This window comes from Lactuca saligna, chromosome 5 (genome assembly GCF_052625555.1).
Source record: "Lactuca saligna cultivar CGN05327 chromosome 5, ASM5262555v1, whole genome shotgun sequence".
NCBI lineage: Eukaryota > Viridiplantae > Streptophyta > Magnoliopsida > Asterales > Asteraceae > Lactuca > Lactuca saligna.
The window spans coordinates 24557522-24574469 of NC_136421.1; the positions used below are offsets into that span (position 1 = coordinate 24557522).

The window sequence follows — 16948 nt, forward strand, 5'->3', positions numbered from 1 at the left end:
TGAAAAGTGAAAAATTCGTAACTTTGTAATACCCTAAAAGTGTATTTTTTTAATTTTTTATATTTAATTTATTATTATTATTATTGTTGTTGTTATTATTATTATTATTATTATTATTATTATTATTATTATTATTATTTTTGGGTAAATTACACCATTCGTCCCTCGGGTAGGTGCCAAAAAGCACGTTTAGTCCTTATTTTTAAAAATTAACTCGGACCATCCCTCGTTTGCTTAAAACTTGCACACTTCGTCCCTAATATTCTTTTTTGTTGCAAATGTAGTCCGCGACACATTTAAAATGACGATAATGCCCTTGGATATTTATTTTTTTAACTAATATAATATTATTTATTATTATTTATAACTTACAGAAAAGAAATTAAATAAAACAACCCTCTCTTATCTTTATCTCTCTCAGTTACGCTCCACCTTCGACGTCTCTCTCTCTCTCTCTCTCTCTCTCTCTCTCTCTCTCTCTCTTTCGACATTCATTATCAACACCTACTCTCAGTTTCCCCAACCCATCTGCCCCATTCACTTCCAAACCCTTACGCTATTGTTATTGATCGAAGATAACAGAGTAACCCAAAACACCCACACCCACACCCACATGTGTTTAGATGCGACATCGAGATAGAATCCAAGTGAGATGGAGATGTAACACGGTATAGAGAGATGGGAGATAGAATTGACGAAAGCGAAAGAGGATACCAGAGGAAACAGGTGAGATGGAGATGTACCACAATATAGAGAGAAATACTTGATTTCAATTTTGATTTTGTGTTTCCTCCTTCTTCATCGTCATCAAATCTAGAAATTGAATCTGATTCCGATTTTGATTTTGATTTTGAGTTTCAGGTCATGTTAGGTTTGATTTTATTTCGATGGATTCATCTTGGACTTAATTTCGATCGGTTACTTGTTTTGACTTTGAAGATGAAGATACGTTGGGACTTTGATTGCAATGAAATGTTGTGAATTCGTGCTTTTGATTGCTTATGGGTTTCATTTGTGTTGATTGAATCTAGTTGGTATTTTAAGGTTTCAAATATTGAATTGTTGTTTCGATGGTGATGGATATGATTCATAGAAATAACTTTCTATAGGAGCAGTTGATGGATCAATATGATCATTAGGATGGTATTGGGTGTTACCAAGAAGGTAGACAGGTTGAAATTGGTGATGGTCTCTAGTGTTCTTAAGGCAAATGGGGAGAACGAAGACACGAGATGGTGGTTTGGGGTCTGATTTTGGTTCACCGATTTGGGGTTTTGGATGGCTGTCAGGAATGGGTGAGAAGAGGGAGACGAAGGTAGAAGAAAACTGGGGAAAAAGAAGGGGAAGGTGTTTGCGGTGATAGGATGTGGTGGCATAGGTGTTGATATTGATAGGCGGTGGTGCCGGAGGAGCTGACGGTGACATGTGGTGGTGCTTTCGGATCTTGTTGCAGAAGCTGGGGAATGGAAGGGGAGGGGGAGGGGTGAGGATATTTGTTTCATTATTATTATTTTAAATTTAAACTGATAAAGAAATAAAAAAATGTAAAAAGAAATTGTTAAGGGCAAAATAGTCATTTCATGTCAATAGGGATGAAGTCTGTAAGTTTAAAACAAACAAGGGACCATCCGAGTTAATTTTTAAAAATAGGGACTAAACGTGTTTTTTGGCACATGCACGAGGGACGAATGGTGTAATTTACCCTTATTATTATTATTATTATTATTATTATTATTATTCAGTTAACAACAACAACGAACTATCAAACTTGGATCAACAACAATATTGCTTATGCCGAATGATGTCCTTTCAACCATCGCCGTAATTGAGATCTCGTGTTCAAGCAAGAAATCAACGTTGGAGGGTTTCTATGCTTTGTTGTGTTTTTTACAGTGATAGCTGTTCAACAAGAATGAAATGAAAGGAAGAATGAGATTATTTATTCTGTTGGCAGATGGAATGGAAAGTGATTTTAAGTTTCAACACTGCAATCTTATATAATTATTTCCGGAGCATAATCTTCACCTTTATTTATTTATGTATTTAAGATGCTTAATTATTTGTCGATTTCTATGGATGATGATACTTCATGGGCTTTAATACTGTACTGACTGCACTCTCTGATCCAGTGACCTTCCTACTTCCTTTGTATTTTCTTTAACTAAGCTTTGTTTTTTTTTTTTTTTTTTTTTTTTTTTTAATTATAGAGTGGTTATTCAAAACACTTAATGACACTGAATATATAATTACAGGGACAATAATCATTTCATCATATTTTGGTTTTGATTTATTCTGCATAAAAATGGTTTATTTTCTGGAAATTTTTATAAGTTTGCTCTTAAATATGTCAAAAGTTGGATAAGATCTTAAAACACGTTTTTTTTCTTTTGTTTTTGAAATTCTTGCAGGTGTTGTAGAGGTAACAAATTACTGATTTACCCTTTTCACATCTGGATATGGATCCCTGCATGTTGGGACAAGACTTCATGTTGCAGAAGGATCATCTTACTAACAAATCAAGGATGAGATTTCTCTCTTTTGTGACATGATTTTTTGCTTCTCAGGGTAAATCATATTTGAAAAAAATATAATTATTGTAGCATTGTACTTTTTAACTTTCTTTTTCTAGATGTTATATAAAATTTTGAAGAGCATTTAGGCAAACTTGATCCAACCCGGCGCCAACGACGCATGTAATTCCTACTAGTTACAATTAATTGCTATGAGTAAGATGATATAATAAAGCTTCACATTCAATTTAAATTAAAAACAATGGAAATTATAAATTTTACTTATTTATTATTTAATAAAGCAATATTCATCTCTAGAAGGGGTCCATTCCTTTTATTGAAAAAAATGAAAAGTCGCAATTTCTAGATTTAGAAACAAACACAGCAAAACTTAAGCATAAATTTGTAATTGTGTAAAAAGAAAAACAACACAAAACAACTCATTTCCTTTCATGGCACGTTAGATGACTATTTACATATAAATACAACTATACAGCAAGATCATTAACTAAGTTTTATAAATTAACTTTATTACTTGAAAGGTGGTAAAAAAAAATAAGCATAACAAAACAAATATTTTTTGGATGAATTTGATTGATCGACGCAAAATATTATAAAATATGTTAATATCATACTATGCTAATATTCTCAATAAAACACTTATAAGTTATAAGCATCAAAATAAACTTGAGCCATTCTCATCTAGTTACTTTGTTGCTAATATATTGGATTAATCACTTATGAATGAAAGGAAGTACCTGTCTTTTCAACTTATGTAGTTACTTTCAATCTGCAACCAATTTATAGCATAACAAATTAAAGTTTGACTAAGTAAATTAATGCGTTAATGTTACTCTTTGGTAACAAACTTTTGTAAATTGGTTTAAATGGTCCCTCAACTTATTATTTAGCTTTCTAGAGGCATAATGTGGGCACAAATCTCCTTATTTTTTCCTTCTAACCTAAAATAACATATCCACTATGTTATACAATAAGTTGGAGAAAATGTGGATGCTCAGTCAACATAAACATGGTTGTCTAGTTGGACATAAAGTTTAATTAAGAGCGGAATGACAGATTTCACTTACTTTCTTCCGATGAAATGACGGATTTCACGTACTTTATTAATAAGAGCGAAATGACGGATTTCACTTACTTGATTAATCAGGTTTTGAGAGAAGTCTTCTTAAGCTTCTAATGAAATGGAAAACGAGTATTAAATAAAGATGAAAAAGTATAGAAACTGGTATTTACCTATATTAAATTCGAAGACAACATTTTTAGAGTCCGATCAACCAAGTTGCTAATAATTAACTACCACCCCTCGTAAAATACTCCATAAACCTTTGAATTTCTTTCAGATTGAAACAAACCCCACGAGCCTTCACCTCACCATCATCATCGTGCATACCATATGTTTGTTCTAATGATGACGAAATTAGTCTCTCGTTCTCCATGATCTCTAATGACCCATGTTTGTTGCCCATTTCTATAGGGTTGTTGAAAACTAAACTTGCATCTATCATATGAAATAACAATTGTGGATGGAGTTACAACCATTTTTGCGTCAATTGTGATGAGTTTCCCGATAAACCCAACTAGATGGAGGATGGAATGAACCTTTTTTGTGCAAATGCATTAATATTGATGGGTTTAAAGTATGGAATTGAGAGGAAAGGAGAAAATGACACGACAACTTTGAATGTGAATGGGAACGAAGTAGCATAGGAATCCATACAGGGGATGTCGCTTTGGTGAAAACTTTTTGAACAAATTTTTCATTTTTTAATTACCAAAAATCATAGTTTCACAACCAAGTTATCGAATACATGATCATCCCAAAACAACAAGGAGGGTTGTAGAACTCGTTACTCGGTACGTGTACGGCCGACTACCGAGTAACGAGTACTCAGGAGTACTCGGATTCGAAATTCATCTAGAGATATTTTTTGGGAACTTATATATATATATATATATATATATATATATATATATATATATATATATCAAAATCATAAGTTAAAATCTTAAGTTGATTGAAATATATAAAAAAATTAGATACATATGAATACACAAAAACTGAAAAACACATAATGGTCTCACTTCATGAATAATTACTGAAAATTTAAGATATATATGTAGTAATAATCACATATGTTTGTGTTAAATAATAAATAGTTAAGTATATTATACATATTAATCATCGAGTTGATTGGGTTTTACAACATTACTCAGTTCAGTAAGGAGCCGATTGCGGAGTACTCGTGATTCTGTAACTCGCCTCGGTAAGGGGCCGAGTAGTGAGTACTCGGAGGAGTAATCGGCCAACTCGACGAGTTTTACAACACTGACAACAAGTATCATAATTATCAGAGTTCATAAACATGTCCTAGTAGTAAGTTCCCCAGCGCGTGTGTACAATCAGACATTTGCCTTCCCATGGTCCTGTGAAGTACCTGCTACATATAAATCAACAACTGTAAGCACAAAGCTTAGTGAGTTTCCCAATATACCACATATAACACAACATAAATAATAGTTATGGGTTATCCACAACCCTAGGACTATCAGCAGTCCCGGTGAGCTAACAGCACACTCAATGGGTTATCAGCAACCCTAGTTGGCTATTAGCAGCCTCAGTTACATATAATTATCATAGAATAACATAACATAACAGTTGGACCCAATTGGTCATCATAATACAAATATCCTACCATACATGTATGAGTAAGTGAGGAGACTCACCTGATACTGATGACACAAAAACCTAGCACCCGAACTGCTGGATCTTGACTCCACCTAGTCAACAAAATAATTAAACCTAATTAATAATTAAGGTTCAAAAACTCACCCACAAATCCCCAATCCCACGACTAAACCTTCTAAGGGAAAAAGGACCATTTTGCCCTTCACATGGTCTAATAACCCTAAATCTTGACCAAAGGTCAAAGTCAACAAAAGTCAATACTCAACGCGTATGCTGAGCGTACCACAATTTATGCAGGGCATACAACTTGGATCAACGAATAACAGGGCTTGGACCGGCTACACAGGGTATAGCTAGGAGTATACCTAACGTACTCCGTCTGTTCTCATTTATACCAACTTGTGTCTTAAACTAAAGACATTTACTCCTAACCACAGATTTGGCCATTCCATAACATCTAAACCCATAAATTTATCATCTTTAAGCCTTTACATGGCTAGAAAAGTCCCACAACAACATTCATGAATTCCCAACACATTCTAATCCATTTTGCTCATGCATGGACTAAAAGAAGTGGTCAAGCTACCATTTTTATGCATCCGTAAGTCCTATAATACATGAATGGACAACTACAAACCCCTAGAGTACCCCAAACTCATAATGGTCAAATATTTGGAGACAAAACCCTTAAAACTTCAAACATGGAGATCTAATGAAATTCTTGCCAAGGTGTAAAGTTTGTACCTGAAAATGATGCACAAGGAGGGGAGTTTTCTAGATCTACAAGCTTGCTAACACCTTCTTTTTCTTCACTAGTTTCCTTCTTCAACTAAATGCACCAAAAATACCCAAATGAACTTGCAAGGCTCACACAATACTCAAGCTCGGGATTAGGGTTTGGGGAAGGTTTGGAGGCTGATAAGGGTGACCAGAAAAAGGGGACTTAATGTTTTTTAAATAGTGAGCAACCAAGAAATTAGGGTATTGGAGTCTGGGATAGTATGCCCGACGTACCACATGTACTCCCAATATACTAGTCGGCTGCCCGCGATCCACACTTTGTATGGGTACACTGCGTGTACCCTTACGTACGCCCGACGTATGACTAGAATCATAAGACTTTTCTTTCAAGGGACCAAAGGTGCCATTTATAATAAAGATGCAAGGAATATAATAATACCTGAAAATCAGAATGTTACAAGATATCATGCACATATTAATGTTGAACGGTATAATCATGTCTCTTATATAAAGTGTTTGTTTAAATACATAAACAAGGGACCTGATAGAGTTGTCGTTGTACAAGGCAACAATGATTTTGATAATTACGAAGCAGTTGATGAAATAAATGAATATTATGATTGTAAATATCTTTCAACATGTGAAGCATCATGGCGAAATTTTGGATACGATGTTCATTACAAGTATCTTTTTGTGGTTAGAATGCTTTTTCATCTTCGTGGTCGACAACAAGTTGTGTATGGGGCAGACAATGATATTAACAATGTCCTTAACCAGCCTTCGATTTTCGTTTCATTGTTCACATCTTGGATGGCCTGTAATGAATTTTATTATATTGCACGAAAACTTACATATGTTGAATTTCCTACAAAGTTGGTTTGGAAACCCAGTAAAAGGAAGTGGAAGCCAAGGAAAGTAGGATTTTCCATTGGTAGAATTCATTCTCTTTAACCTAACATTGGCGAAGCATATTTTTAAGGATCCTTTTAAATAAAGTGAGATGTCCAAAATCACTTGAAGAAATTCGTACTGTAAATGGTGAAATATATTCTTCTTTTAGAGATGTTTGTTATGCTCTTGGGCTTTTGGATGATGACAAGGAATACACGATGCAGTTAAAGAAGCGAGTCATATTGGATCTGGGTTTTATCTACGGTTCTTATTTGTTACGTCGTTGATGTGTAACAGCATGTGTAGACCATAGGTTGTTTGGGAAAATACATGAGAATATTTATCAGATGAAATTCTTTATAAATAACGACAGAGATTCATGTATCCATGTATCATAAATTTGTGTTATTATTTATTTAAAATGTATAATATTTATTTTTCAATATACATTAAATAATTTTAAAAATATTAATAAATATTTTTAATAATATATTCTAATTAATATAATATTTGACATGCTGATTTATAACTCAACAAAAATCAACTTAAGAATTTAACTTTTTTCAAGATAGAATGAATTTTACTTAGAAACACCTACAATCTCAAAATATATACAAAGATGCCTTACATGGACGTTGATTGTGTTTCTTCTTCAAACAACCGACTTATCATCGAAGAGCTAGATTATGACATTTCCATTGTAAAGACTGAGTTTGATCGTCTGTCTATTACATTAATAAATGAGCAACATGATATTTTCCTTGATATCATGAGTGCAATTAAAGAAAATAAAGGAGGTGTATTCTTTGTTTATTAATATGGTGGAATGGGTAAAACTTTTCTATGGGAGACAATATCTGCAACAATTAGATGTGATGACCATATTATTATTATAAACTTTTCTCGGTTTATAATTCCATTTGAGCATAATGATGATTATGTTTGTAAAATAAATCCAGATAGTAAAATAGCTAGATTAATAAGAAAACCCTCATTGATAATTTGGGATGAAGCACCTATGGTTCATAAGCATGCATTTGAAGCTTTAGATCGAATTTTGAAAGATATATTAGCAACTCACATATTCCATTTGGATGGAAAGTGATTGGTTTCGGAGGAGATTTTAGGCAAATTCTACATGTTATTCTGGGTGGTGGTAGAAAGAACATTGTTAATGCTTCTTTAAGTACTTCGTATTTATGGCAACAATGCAAAATCCATAAATTAATAAAAAAACACGAGGCAAACTGTTGGAAGGGATCCATCTGCTATAGAAAAAAAAGAGATATTTCAAATTGGCTATAGGATATAGGAGAATGCAAACTTGATGGTTCGAACGACGGCGAAACAATTATTGACATTCTGGATATTCTCATTAATGATCCACATGATCTTATAGGTTCATTAATTGAGTTTGTATATCCTTCAATTTTGGAAAGTACAAGATTACAACTTATTTTCAAGAAAGAGCAACACTTGCTCCAAAGAATGAATTTGCTTAGGAAATAAATGATTGTTTGCTATCGAAGTTTCTAGGAGACAAGGTTAAATATTTAAGTTCAGATAGTATATGCCGACCTGAGTTTGTTCATGATCAATTTGATGCAAATTCGTACTCACCTGATGTTTTAAATAGTCCAAAAGTATCAGGTCTACCAAATCGTAAGTTAGTTTTAAAAATCGATGTTCCAGTTATGTTACTGAGAAATATTGATTAGTAGAATGACTTATGTAATGACACAAGAGTGTAGGTTATATCATTGGGCAAACATGTTATTAGGGCATGTATCATATCTGAAACTAATATTGGAAACAATACTTTTATTCCAAGAATGTATTTAAGTCCATCAGAAAAAAAATTCCTTTCAAATTCCAAAGAAGATAATTTCCATTGGTTGTATGTTTTGCAATGACTATTAATAAGAGTCAAGGACAATCGTTATTCAAGGTCGGTTTGTTTCTCTAAGATTATGTATTTTCACATGATCAATTGTATGTCGCTTTATCTAGAGTTCAAAGCAAAGAGGGATTAAAATTGTTAATTTAGATAATAATGGTAAACTCACAAATAAAACTTCTAATGTTGTTTATAAGGAAGTTTTTGGAAATTTATAAACAAATTTTTTTATATCATCTTTTATTTAGTTTTAGTAAATTACTATCTTTGTAAATTAACATATGGTTTCCAATTATTTGATTACTCATTACGCTTTCAAATTATTAATAGTGTTTTTTCTTTATCAAGCATGTTTTTTTACATATCTATAAATGGATAATAAATTAGGAGAACTTTAGTGGTTTATAAGTTAGTTTTCTAATACTTATTAAATACTTACAAATGACAAGAACTATTCATGGTTTTTCTAAACTTATGATATCTTATTTTATTAGACAATCAAAATTATGATTCTATTTATAAAATCTATATATTTTTACTTAATCAACCGTGGTTTTCCAAGGGTTTAAAACTAGTATGTAATAGAATACATCTAAGCATTCTACAAATTTTAGTTTGCATATTGCTATTATTTGTAAAGAACGATTGTGGGTTAATACATATAAGTATGCTGCCTTTACAGGTCAAATGTAAAGCATATTCCCTATATATTGATAGTGAGAGTAAAGTAGATTGCTATTTTCTACAATTTACCCAATTTAACTATTGTCAAATCAGATGGATCATAAGACTTTACCTCAAAGCGTCCCAGTTAATACGTGTACCTAATATTTGTTTTCTTCATAAATTTAAACAAACATGACATTTTTCTTTCCATTTTAACTTTTTACACTTTATAGAAAAACACTATTTTTCTTTGCAATCATTAAACAACATTTTATTTGGCAACAAAAAGTAAACCAAAATTGGCGAAAATGTTCATCACTCTGTTAAAAAGCGAAAAATAAACACACAAAAAGCTACAAAAACATGTAACCATAATATCTCAACCAAAAACTCAATTATCGTTATATAACCGAAAGCTCTTACCATGTCCAAGTCCAAAATCTTTCTGAATTCTAATATCATCAATTGCAAAATCACAAATCCGTTGGCTTAACTTTTTATATATGCATACACATTTAGCTCAAAAAATGTGTAACAAACGTATCAAATCGTCATATCATATTAAATATTAGTTTGTATTTGTGTTGGATTTTTATTCTATGCATGATACATGAACAAGCTGTTCCCTGTTGAGCATGCAATCAGATTGGTTTTCGGGTGCCATGATATATGCAGCAATTTGGACTTTAAGTCACAAGAAAATTCGTTGTTTTCTGAAGCATCATGACCTGAAAAGCGATGAAGCCAATGAATATAAATTTGTTAACATATCAATAAATTTAGAATATTAGAAAAAAGAATTCGAACCTTGTTTGTAAAATCCACGTGTCAAGTTACTCAATGATGATCTTCTGGCCCTTGAAGCTGATTGCTGTTGTCGCTTTCTGAAACCAAGGCCCATAAGAAATGTGAAGATATATGCCCATGTTTTTTTTTTTCTTGTTGAGTTTTTAATTTACAGAATGCTGAATTGTAAAATTACCAAAATGGACATTTGATAAAGCGTACCTATAAGAATGTCTGCTAGCTTCCAATGTAGTTCCATCTTCAGTTCCAACTCCATTAGAGAATATTCTCATGTGATTGCTAAGTCAAATAACAAGTGGATAGAGCTGCATAAGTTTACAGGTCAAAATGCAAGAAGAAGAAACTTTTGCAATGGATATAAGACGACACTCGAATTTACCTATATGACCCTGTTGCAAAGCGATTCCCATCTCCACTAATGCAGCAATCGAACTTGTCAAATATGGCGTCGTTATTATACAAATCGCATAACTGCATTACGGAATCAAGCACATAAGTTAACTGATATTCTGATTCAATTATTTTAGGGTTAAAATCTAATCAAATCAATCGTGTTTGTCTGACCTTTGGGCGAAGATGCTCGTGAATTTTATACGTCACAACTGGTGACGTCGGCATACGCATATCCCACAGCTGAAAAAGTAAGAAAGCATCCATAGCCATAAGTACAAATACGATCTTAACTCTTAAGGGTTAATTTGAATAACCGACCTTTAAATTCATGTAGTCGCGACTTAGGATGTGTCTTCCATCTGTTGCGAATTTTATACTAGAAATTGATGCTACGATTTCTGTAAAGAAAGTTTTCTGCACTCGAGATTCCGTATCTTGCAACCTGTAAAAACGATTTCTGTAAAAAAAAAATTGCAAATTTTGTTTAGAAAATAGGGTACAATAAACTTACATTGTAGCACTACGATCGCATAATGCTGATTGTCGCATGTCTACTAGCCGAATAAAACCCCTTGAGCTGCTATACGCGAGCAGATTACAATGCAGTAGATGAAACTCTGCTGATGTTATAACCTCTGTCGTGAAGTAAACATTACATAATGAGGTGAAAACAATTTTCAGTGCTTAAAATATACGAAATTGGAAGAATTTCTACCTGTAAGATCATCCATGTTTGATGGCTTCATGTCAACGATATTGAAGCATTGATCAGTGACCTCAAGGTTCCACAGGTTTATCCTGAGGTCGTCAGCAGAGATAAACGTCTCCCCATCACTACATAAGGATCACAACACCCTTAGGAAGACACCAATATTAAATACGGAATGATATAAAGCAATGAATTTTACCTATTATTAGAGATAGAGTTGATATTATAATCATGAGCATGTCCATACATCCTCCGACATCTTGCAATAGCACCATCCACAATACTTTCACCCTGAGTTCACAATGTGTTAGTTCCACTGAATAACGAAAATTGTAAGTAAAAATGTTTTAGGAGACATAGTTTCAAATCTTCATTTAAAGGCCTATGGTATAGGTTTTAATGTTTTATAATCAAATAATTAAGTGATGTGTAAATGTTATGCATCATCAAATTTTACAATTGCTAACATTCATATATCCTGTAGAAGAAGGGGAGACACTTGTCTTGATATTATCTATCCATTCTAGCTGGTGACCATTAGCAACCGATGATTTGGATTCATGGCTAAGAAAACTGTTTTCAGACAAAAGAGCACTCTCTGAAGAAACACTACGAGTAAGATCCATTTCCTTCACTTTCTTGACTTTTCGTTCCTTAATCTGGCTTTAGAAACAATAAAATATATTAGTGTCGCTATATTTTCAAATTGCAAAGCAAGATTATCATAGCAAGAGTTAAAAATTTTGAGAAGATTATACCTTCCAAAGTTTGATGGTCTTGTCGTTCGTTGAGAGCATAAAGAGTGATCCGTTCAAGGTCGTGCACCATTTCAACTTGTTGATCTTCTCTTCGATTTCCACACTTTTTAAATAATCAAACTGTGAAACATATAATAGTATTATAATCGCAATTTGAATGAAAATATATATGCACGTTTGATTGCATATGTGTAATAAGAATAGGACACCTCGGGCTCATGACTTTGGAATTCGGTCTTGTATCTATACTCGGGATGCTGTATGACCACATCATCCGATCCTTCTGATGCATTTCTCAAATGTTGCTTACTTGTCGCCTATGATTACAAACAAACAAGAAAACATTATTTAAGACAAATAAAAAAGAAGTAGTAAAATCCATACACATTCGGTTGTGTTTGTTAAACAGGACAAGACAGCATAGAACTAAATTAACTTTCGAGGCTATTTTTAATGATGAGGATAAGCGACATTCAAGAATGAATCCTCTAGGATGAGACATTAAATTGCAATTGCTGCCTCATTAAGCATGGGTGCATTGTCAAAGCACATTGACATAAGTTTTGGTCCCAATGCAAACCAAACACAATAAAACTGGTCGGCTGACGACAGAACAGTTTGTGACATGACATGACATGACAGAACAAACTGTAGTGTATTGACTGGGGATCAGCCGACCAGTACTGTTCTGCCTTGTAATGTCACAAACTTTGCTAAAAAAAACAAGAATGTGGTCCTCACATCTTTACTAGCTTTAGTTTCGAAAATCACAACACGTCCTCCTCGATCTCCCACAGCAAGATAATCACCGCTCTTGTCAAATTCAATAGCAGATATGACATCAACTAAACAAGAATGAATAAAATCAAAATCAGATACATGAAATCTTGACCACAAATTCTACACTGGAGACCAAAATCTTTTCAAGAGTGCACTTCTGTAATTAATCAGAATATGAAATCTTAGACCACCATGATTGAAGCTATTAGTGCTTAAAAATCTTTACACAACCTCAAGGCCAGAACTAATTAATATCTCTAGGAATGCAAGTCCTCGACATAGTAAAGGAACTTAATAACCTTCGAATAATGAAAGTTATAAGAGAAAATTTGAAGAATTACTGTTTTCAACGTCTTCGCCTGGACGACGTTCGCCGAAAACCTGAGAAAATTTCCAGTCGAGAGGGGAAGAGGAGTTGGCCGCCGTGGAACTCATTGCGTCTTCTGTTCCGGCGGAGAAGCGCATATGATCGGAGAATTCTACAGGAATTTGTAACCAACGTAACTGAATCTGCTCAAGATTATTCTTATCCACTTGAGTTTCTCCGAAATTCAATTTGGATTCTCGTTAGCCACGAATGTGATTTTGTCGTCTTGTACTTGATTCTGGAATATATAGCCGTGCTAAACAGCGCCGTCTATGCGCATTGTGCCATTGGTGATGACGTTGCGCAGGCGGGCCACTCTACCAATTATGTAGATTGTTTTTATATAACCCCTTTTACTTTTGCAACTATTTATCATGAAAACATTTATTTTTCTTTTTCTCAAAATGACCCCTAAATTGAAAATGAATAACTTCCGATTAGTACATTAGTTAATTTTATATATTCTTTTTCTTTTTGAATAAGCAACGTCATCTAAATCGATGAATTACAAGAAATATATCATAATAACAATGTCAATCAATTAATCAAAATAAGTTATAGTCTTTGATGAATTGAAAATACATGGTGATATAATAATGATGTGACAAATTATAGAAAAATAATATAAAATGTGTTTTTAATTTTTTTTTTTTTTCATTCCTTGGGACTTTCTTATATCGACAACAACGAAACAATTTACAATAATTATTTGATTGTCCTCATATTGCTCTTATATAGCACCTTATAAAATCATCTCCTTCTACCCCTCTAGCATATCATAACATACAATAATCAGTAACAACAAACATCAATATCAATAAACAAAGTGACAACAAAAAAACTCATTTTATATATATATATATATATATATATATATATATATATATATATATATATATATAATTGCATAGGTTTATACAACTCCTCATGATTTGTTTATGTTTCTGGAAAAACTCTGATATTAGATTTTGAAAACAAACTTTGTAATAATGAATGGTTTTAAATGTTTTGAAAAAATTTTAATTTGGCATGAAATTTTTGGATGTTACATCATACTTATGCCATGTATATGCCCTCTTTTGCCAGTATGTGCTGCATACGAGCTGAGTACACCCAACATATTCCAGAACCAACGCAACTCAACATTAAGTGCTTAATCGGTTAAGCCATTAAGTCCAATTCTCAGATCTAATCCTAAATGATGTCTTTACACATAAAGTTGGAAAATTTACTCCTTTTCATGCCTTAACTGGACCCACCCTCAAGAAAAACCTTAGTAAGAACCTTAACTCGTGCATGGTCCAAAATAACACATCAAGATTGCATTTTTATGAACAAGGGACCTCCGAAATGCTAAGATCTACCATCCTTAGCTTCTGGAGTAGCTCATAAGGACTATAAAAGCACAAAAACAAGCCATAAGTAGATCTATCAAAATGAACCATCAAGTTAGGAGCTTTATACCTCCAAAAGCTTCTCAAGTTGGAGATGATTTTGGATCCACAAGCTCTAGCCAAACCAATGCAATTTCTAAGAGCTCTTCTTCCTTCAAGATCACCAAAAACACCTTTGAAGTTCACTTCCAAGCTCAAAACACTCAAAAGGCAATTAGGGTTTCGTTCCTAGGGTTTGGAGAGGTGGAGGCTGAAGATATGAAGGGTTCCCAAGAAGTTAGAGTGTTTAAATAGGGTCAAAGACCCAAAACTAGGGGTTTGGTTTGTTTAGCGTACGCCCAACGTATAGGTTGTATGCCTAGCGTATGTGGATGGTCCATCATGATCATCTGAGCCTCGTACGCTCAACGTACTCCCTAAACACCCAACTTACTCGACTTAACCTAAAATCATTATACTTCAAATGGCCATGACTTCTTCGTTCCAACTTCGATTTCAACATTCTTTATATCTACAAAAAGGTAATGAGAAGCTCTACAATCCTATCAGCTCTCATTTTCCTTAAAACTTTCTGAACCTAAATCCAAAATTCATAAAAGACCTGAAATATCACTTTACGATTATACCATTTAGCTCCAAAACACAAGCCAAACTCTTGGATAACATAATCTATATTACCCACACTTCTCCTTCCCCAAGGCTCGAAGCCTTATGATAATTGATATTCGGGCCACGACCCTGAACTATGGAATGACTACAGGATGTTACACTATCTCTCAAGAACACATCGAGCAAATGTATTTTGTGTTTCTTAACTTGAATTAGACTTGTAATTTGAATTGGTTTTATTCTTAGATTATCCTACCTTTGAATTCGTTTACCACATGCAAAATGGATGAGTTACAGATTTCAGAAAGTGTTTGAAACACGATCCTTAAATCAATACAAATAATATATATATATATATATATATATATATATATATATATATATATATATATATATATATATATATATATATATATATTATGATTCCTTATTTCTCTAGCATGCTCTGTTCTATACATGGCTTTAGCTAAAAAATATGATCGGTTTTTTTGTTAACGTTCTTACTTTTTTAACTTGACAACACATTATTAGGTTTCAGTTCATATACCCTTTTATCATATTTTATATATCATTTTGCATCTTTCCATGTACATACTTCGTAATCATGATTATGCATTGTGAAACATTCTTCTCACAAGTGATTTGAAAAATAATTTAACAAAATTTAGTTTTTAATTTCAAAATGTTTAAATGTTCAATATTATGGAATTTGGTCTCAAAAGCTACAAGTTCTATTTTTTTTGAAACGACAAAGTGTCCTACTCATAATCTAATCCTAAACACCACCTATGTCTCCTAATGAGATTTGAACCCATCACCTCTCATTTAAGAGGGTCACTCATTACCGCTTGGCCAAAGGCCATTTGTACAAGTTCCAATATAATTGTAAAGTTTCAAGCAAGTATCAACCAATAAAAACATTAGTTTTAAATATCCATAAATATTCTAAAATGTCAATGTAACGACCCAAAATTTAAGACCAAAAATTTCTTTAATAAATCATTACTTAAAGTAACATCATCATTCCAAAACATAATATGAGTATAAGTTTTCAAAACATATGTTCGTTATCAGAGTAAACATCCCCAGGCTGTCTAATCTATGGTGTGTGCCATGCGATCACCCCGAGCTCTTCCCTCCGCTACCGGAAGTACCTGAAACCAAAACTGAAAACCGTAAGCACGAAGCTTAGTGAGTTCCCCACCCTACCACATACCATGCATAACCACATACTGCACATACTGGGCCACACCCCCTATCTTGGGCCTCGCCCCCTACCTCGGGCCTCGCCCCCTACAACGGCCCCGCTGCTCCAGGCCCCGCCTGGCTTTGAGCCCCGCTCGGATACAGATCTGTTTTACTTAGGCCTCGCCTATCACAGGGCCTCGCCTGTCAACAAATAATAACACATAAACATTTCATAACACATAACTAACACATAACTAACACATGCAACTGGTTCCGTCCTAAGGCCTCGCCTTTCCTGGGCCTCGCCCATGTCCTGCTACTGAGGAGTCATGGAACCCCATCCATGCTCCTAATGGTAGTGAGGTACGGGCCTAGCCCACTCTCACTCCTGTTCTAATTCGGGCCTCGCCCCTAATCTGCTACTAGTGAGATATGGAACCCCATCCACACTCTGCTATTGGTGAGATACGGGACCTCGCCCACACTCACCTCCCTACCAGGTACATACATGTATCACACAGACAACAAGTA

At 33.7% G+C, this 16948-nt stretch overlaps 1 protein-coding gene across 2 annotated transcripts; it reads right to left on the minus strand.

The window, feature by feature from the left end:
• Positions 1 to 9831: 9831 nt before the first annotated feature.
• LOC144997182 (serine/threonine protein phosphatase 2A 55 kDa regulatory subunit B beta isoform-like) lies at positions 9832 to 13454 on the minus strand. 2 transcript variants are annotated; one of them, XM_078957024.1, is made up of 14 exons: positions 13201 to 13453; positions 12821 to 12924; positions 12289 to 12396; positions 12080 to 12199; positions 11789 to 11980; positions 11521 to 11612; positions 11328 to 11446; positions 11124 to 11247; positions 10931 to 11054; positions 10784 to 10852; positions 10599 to 10690; positions 10421 to 10498; positions 10220 to 10296; positions 9832 to 10140 (listed from the first exon to the last, which is right to left on the minus strand). In XM_078957024.1, exons 1-14 carry the CDS (start codon positions 13322 to 13324, stop codon positions 10010 to 10012), a joined length of 1554 nt encoding a protein of 517 aa, XP_078813150.1. In that variant the 5' UTR covers positions 13325 to 13453; the 3' UTR covers positions 9832 to 10009. The 2 variants fall into 2 exon arrangements, 1 of the variants encoding a protein (XP_078813150.1); XR_013659718.1 differs by lacking the exon at positions 9832 to 10140 and having other exon boundaries at positions 10225 to 10296; positions 10421 to 10524; positions 13201 to 13454.
• Between the last annotated feature and the right edge of the window lie 3494 nt (positions 13455 to 16948).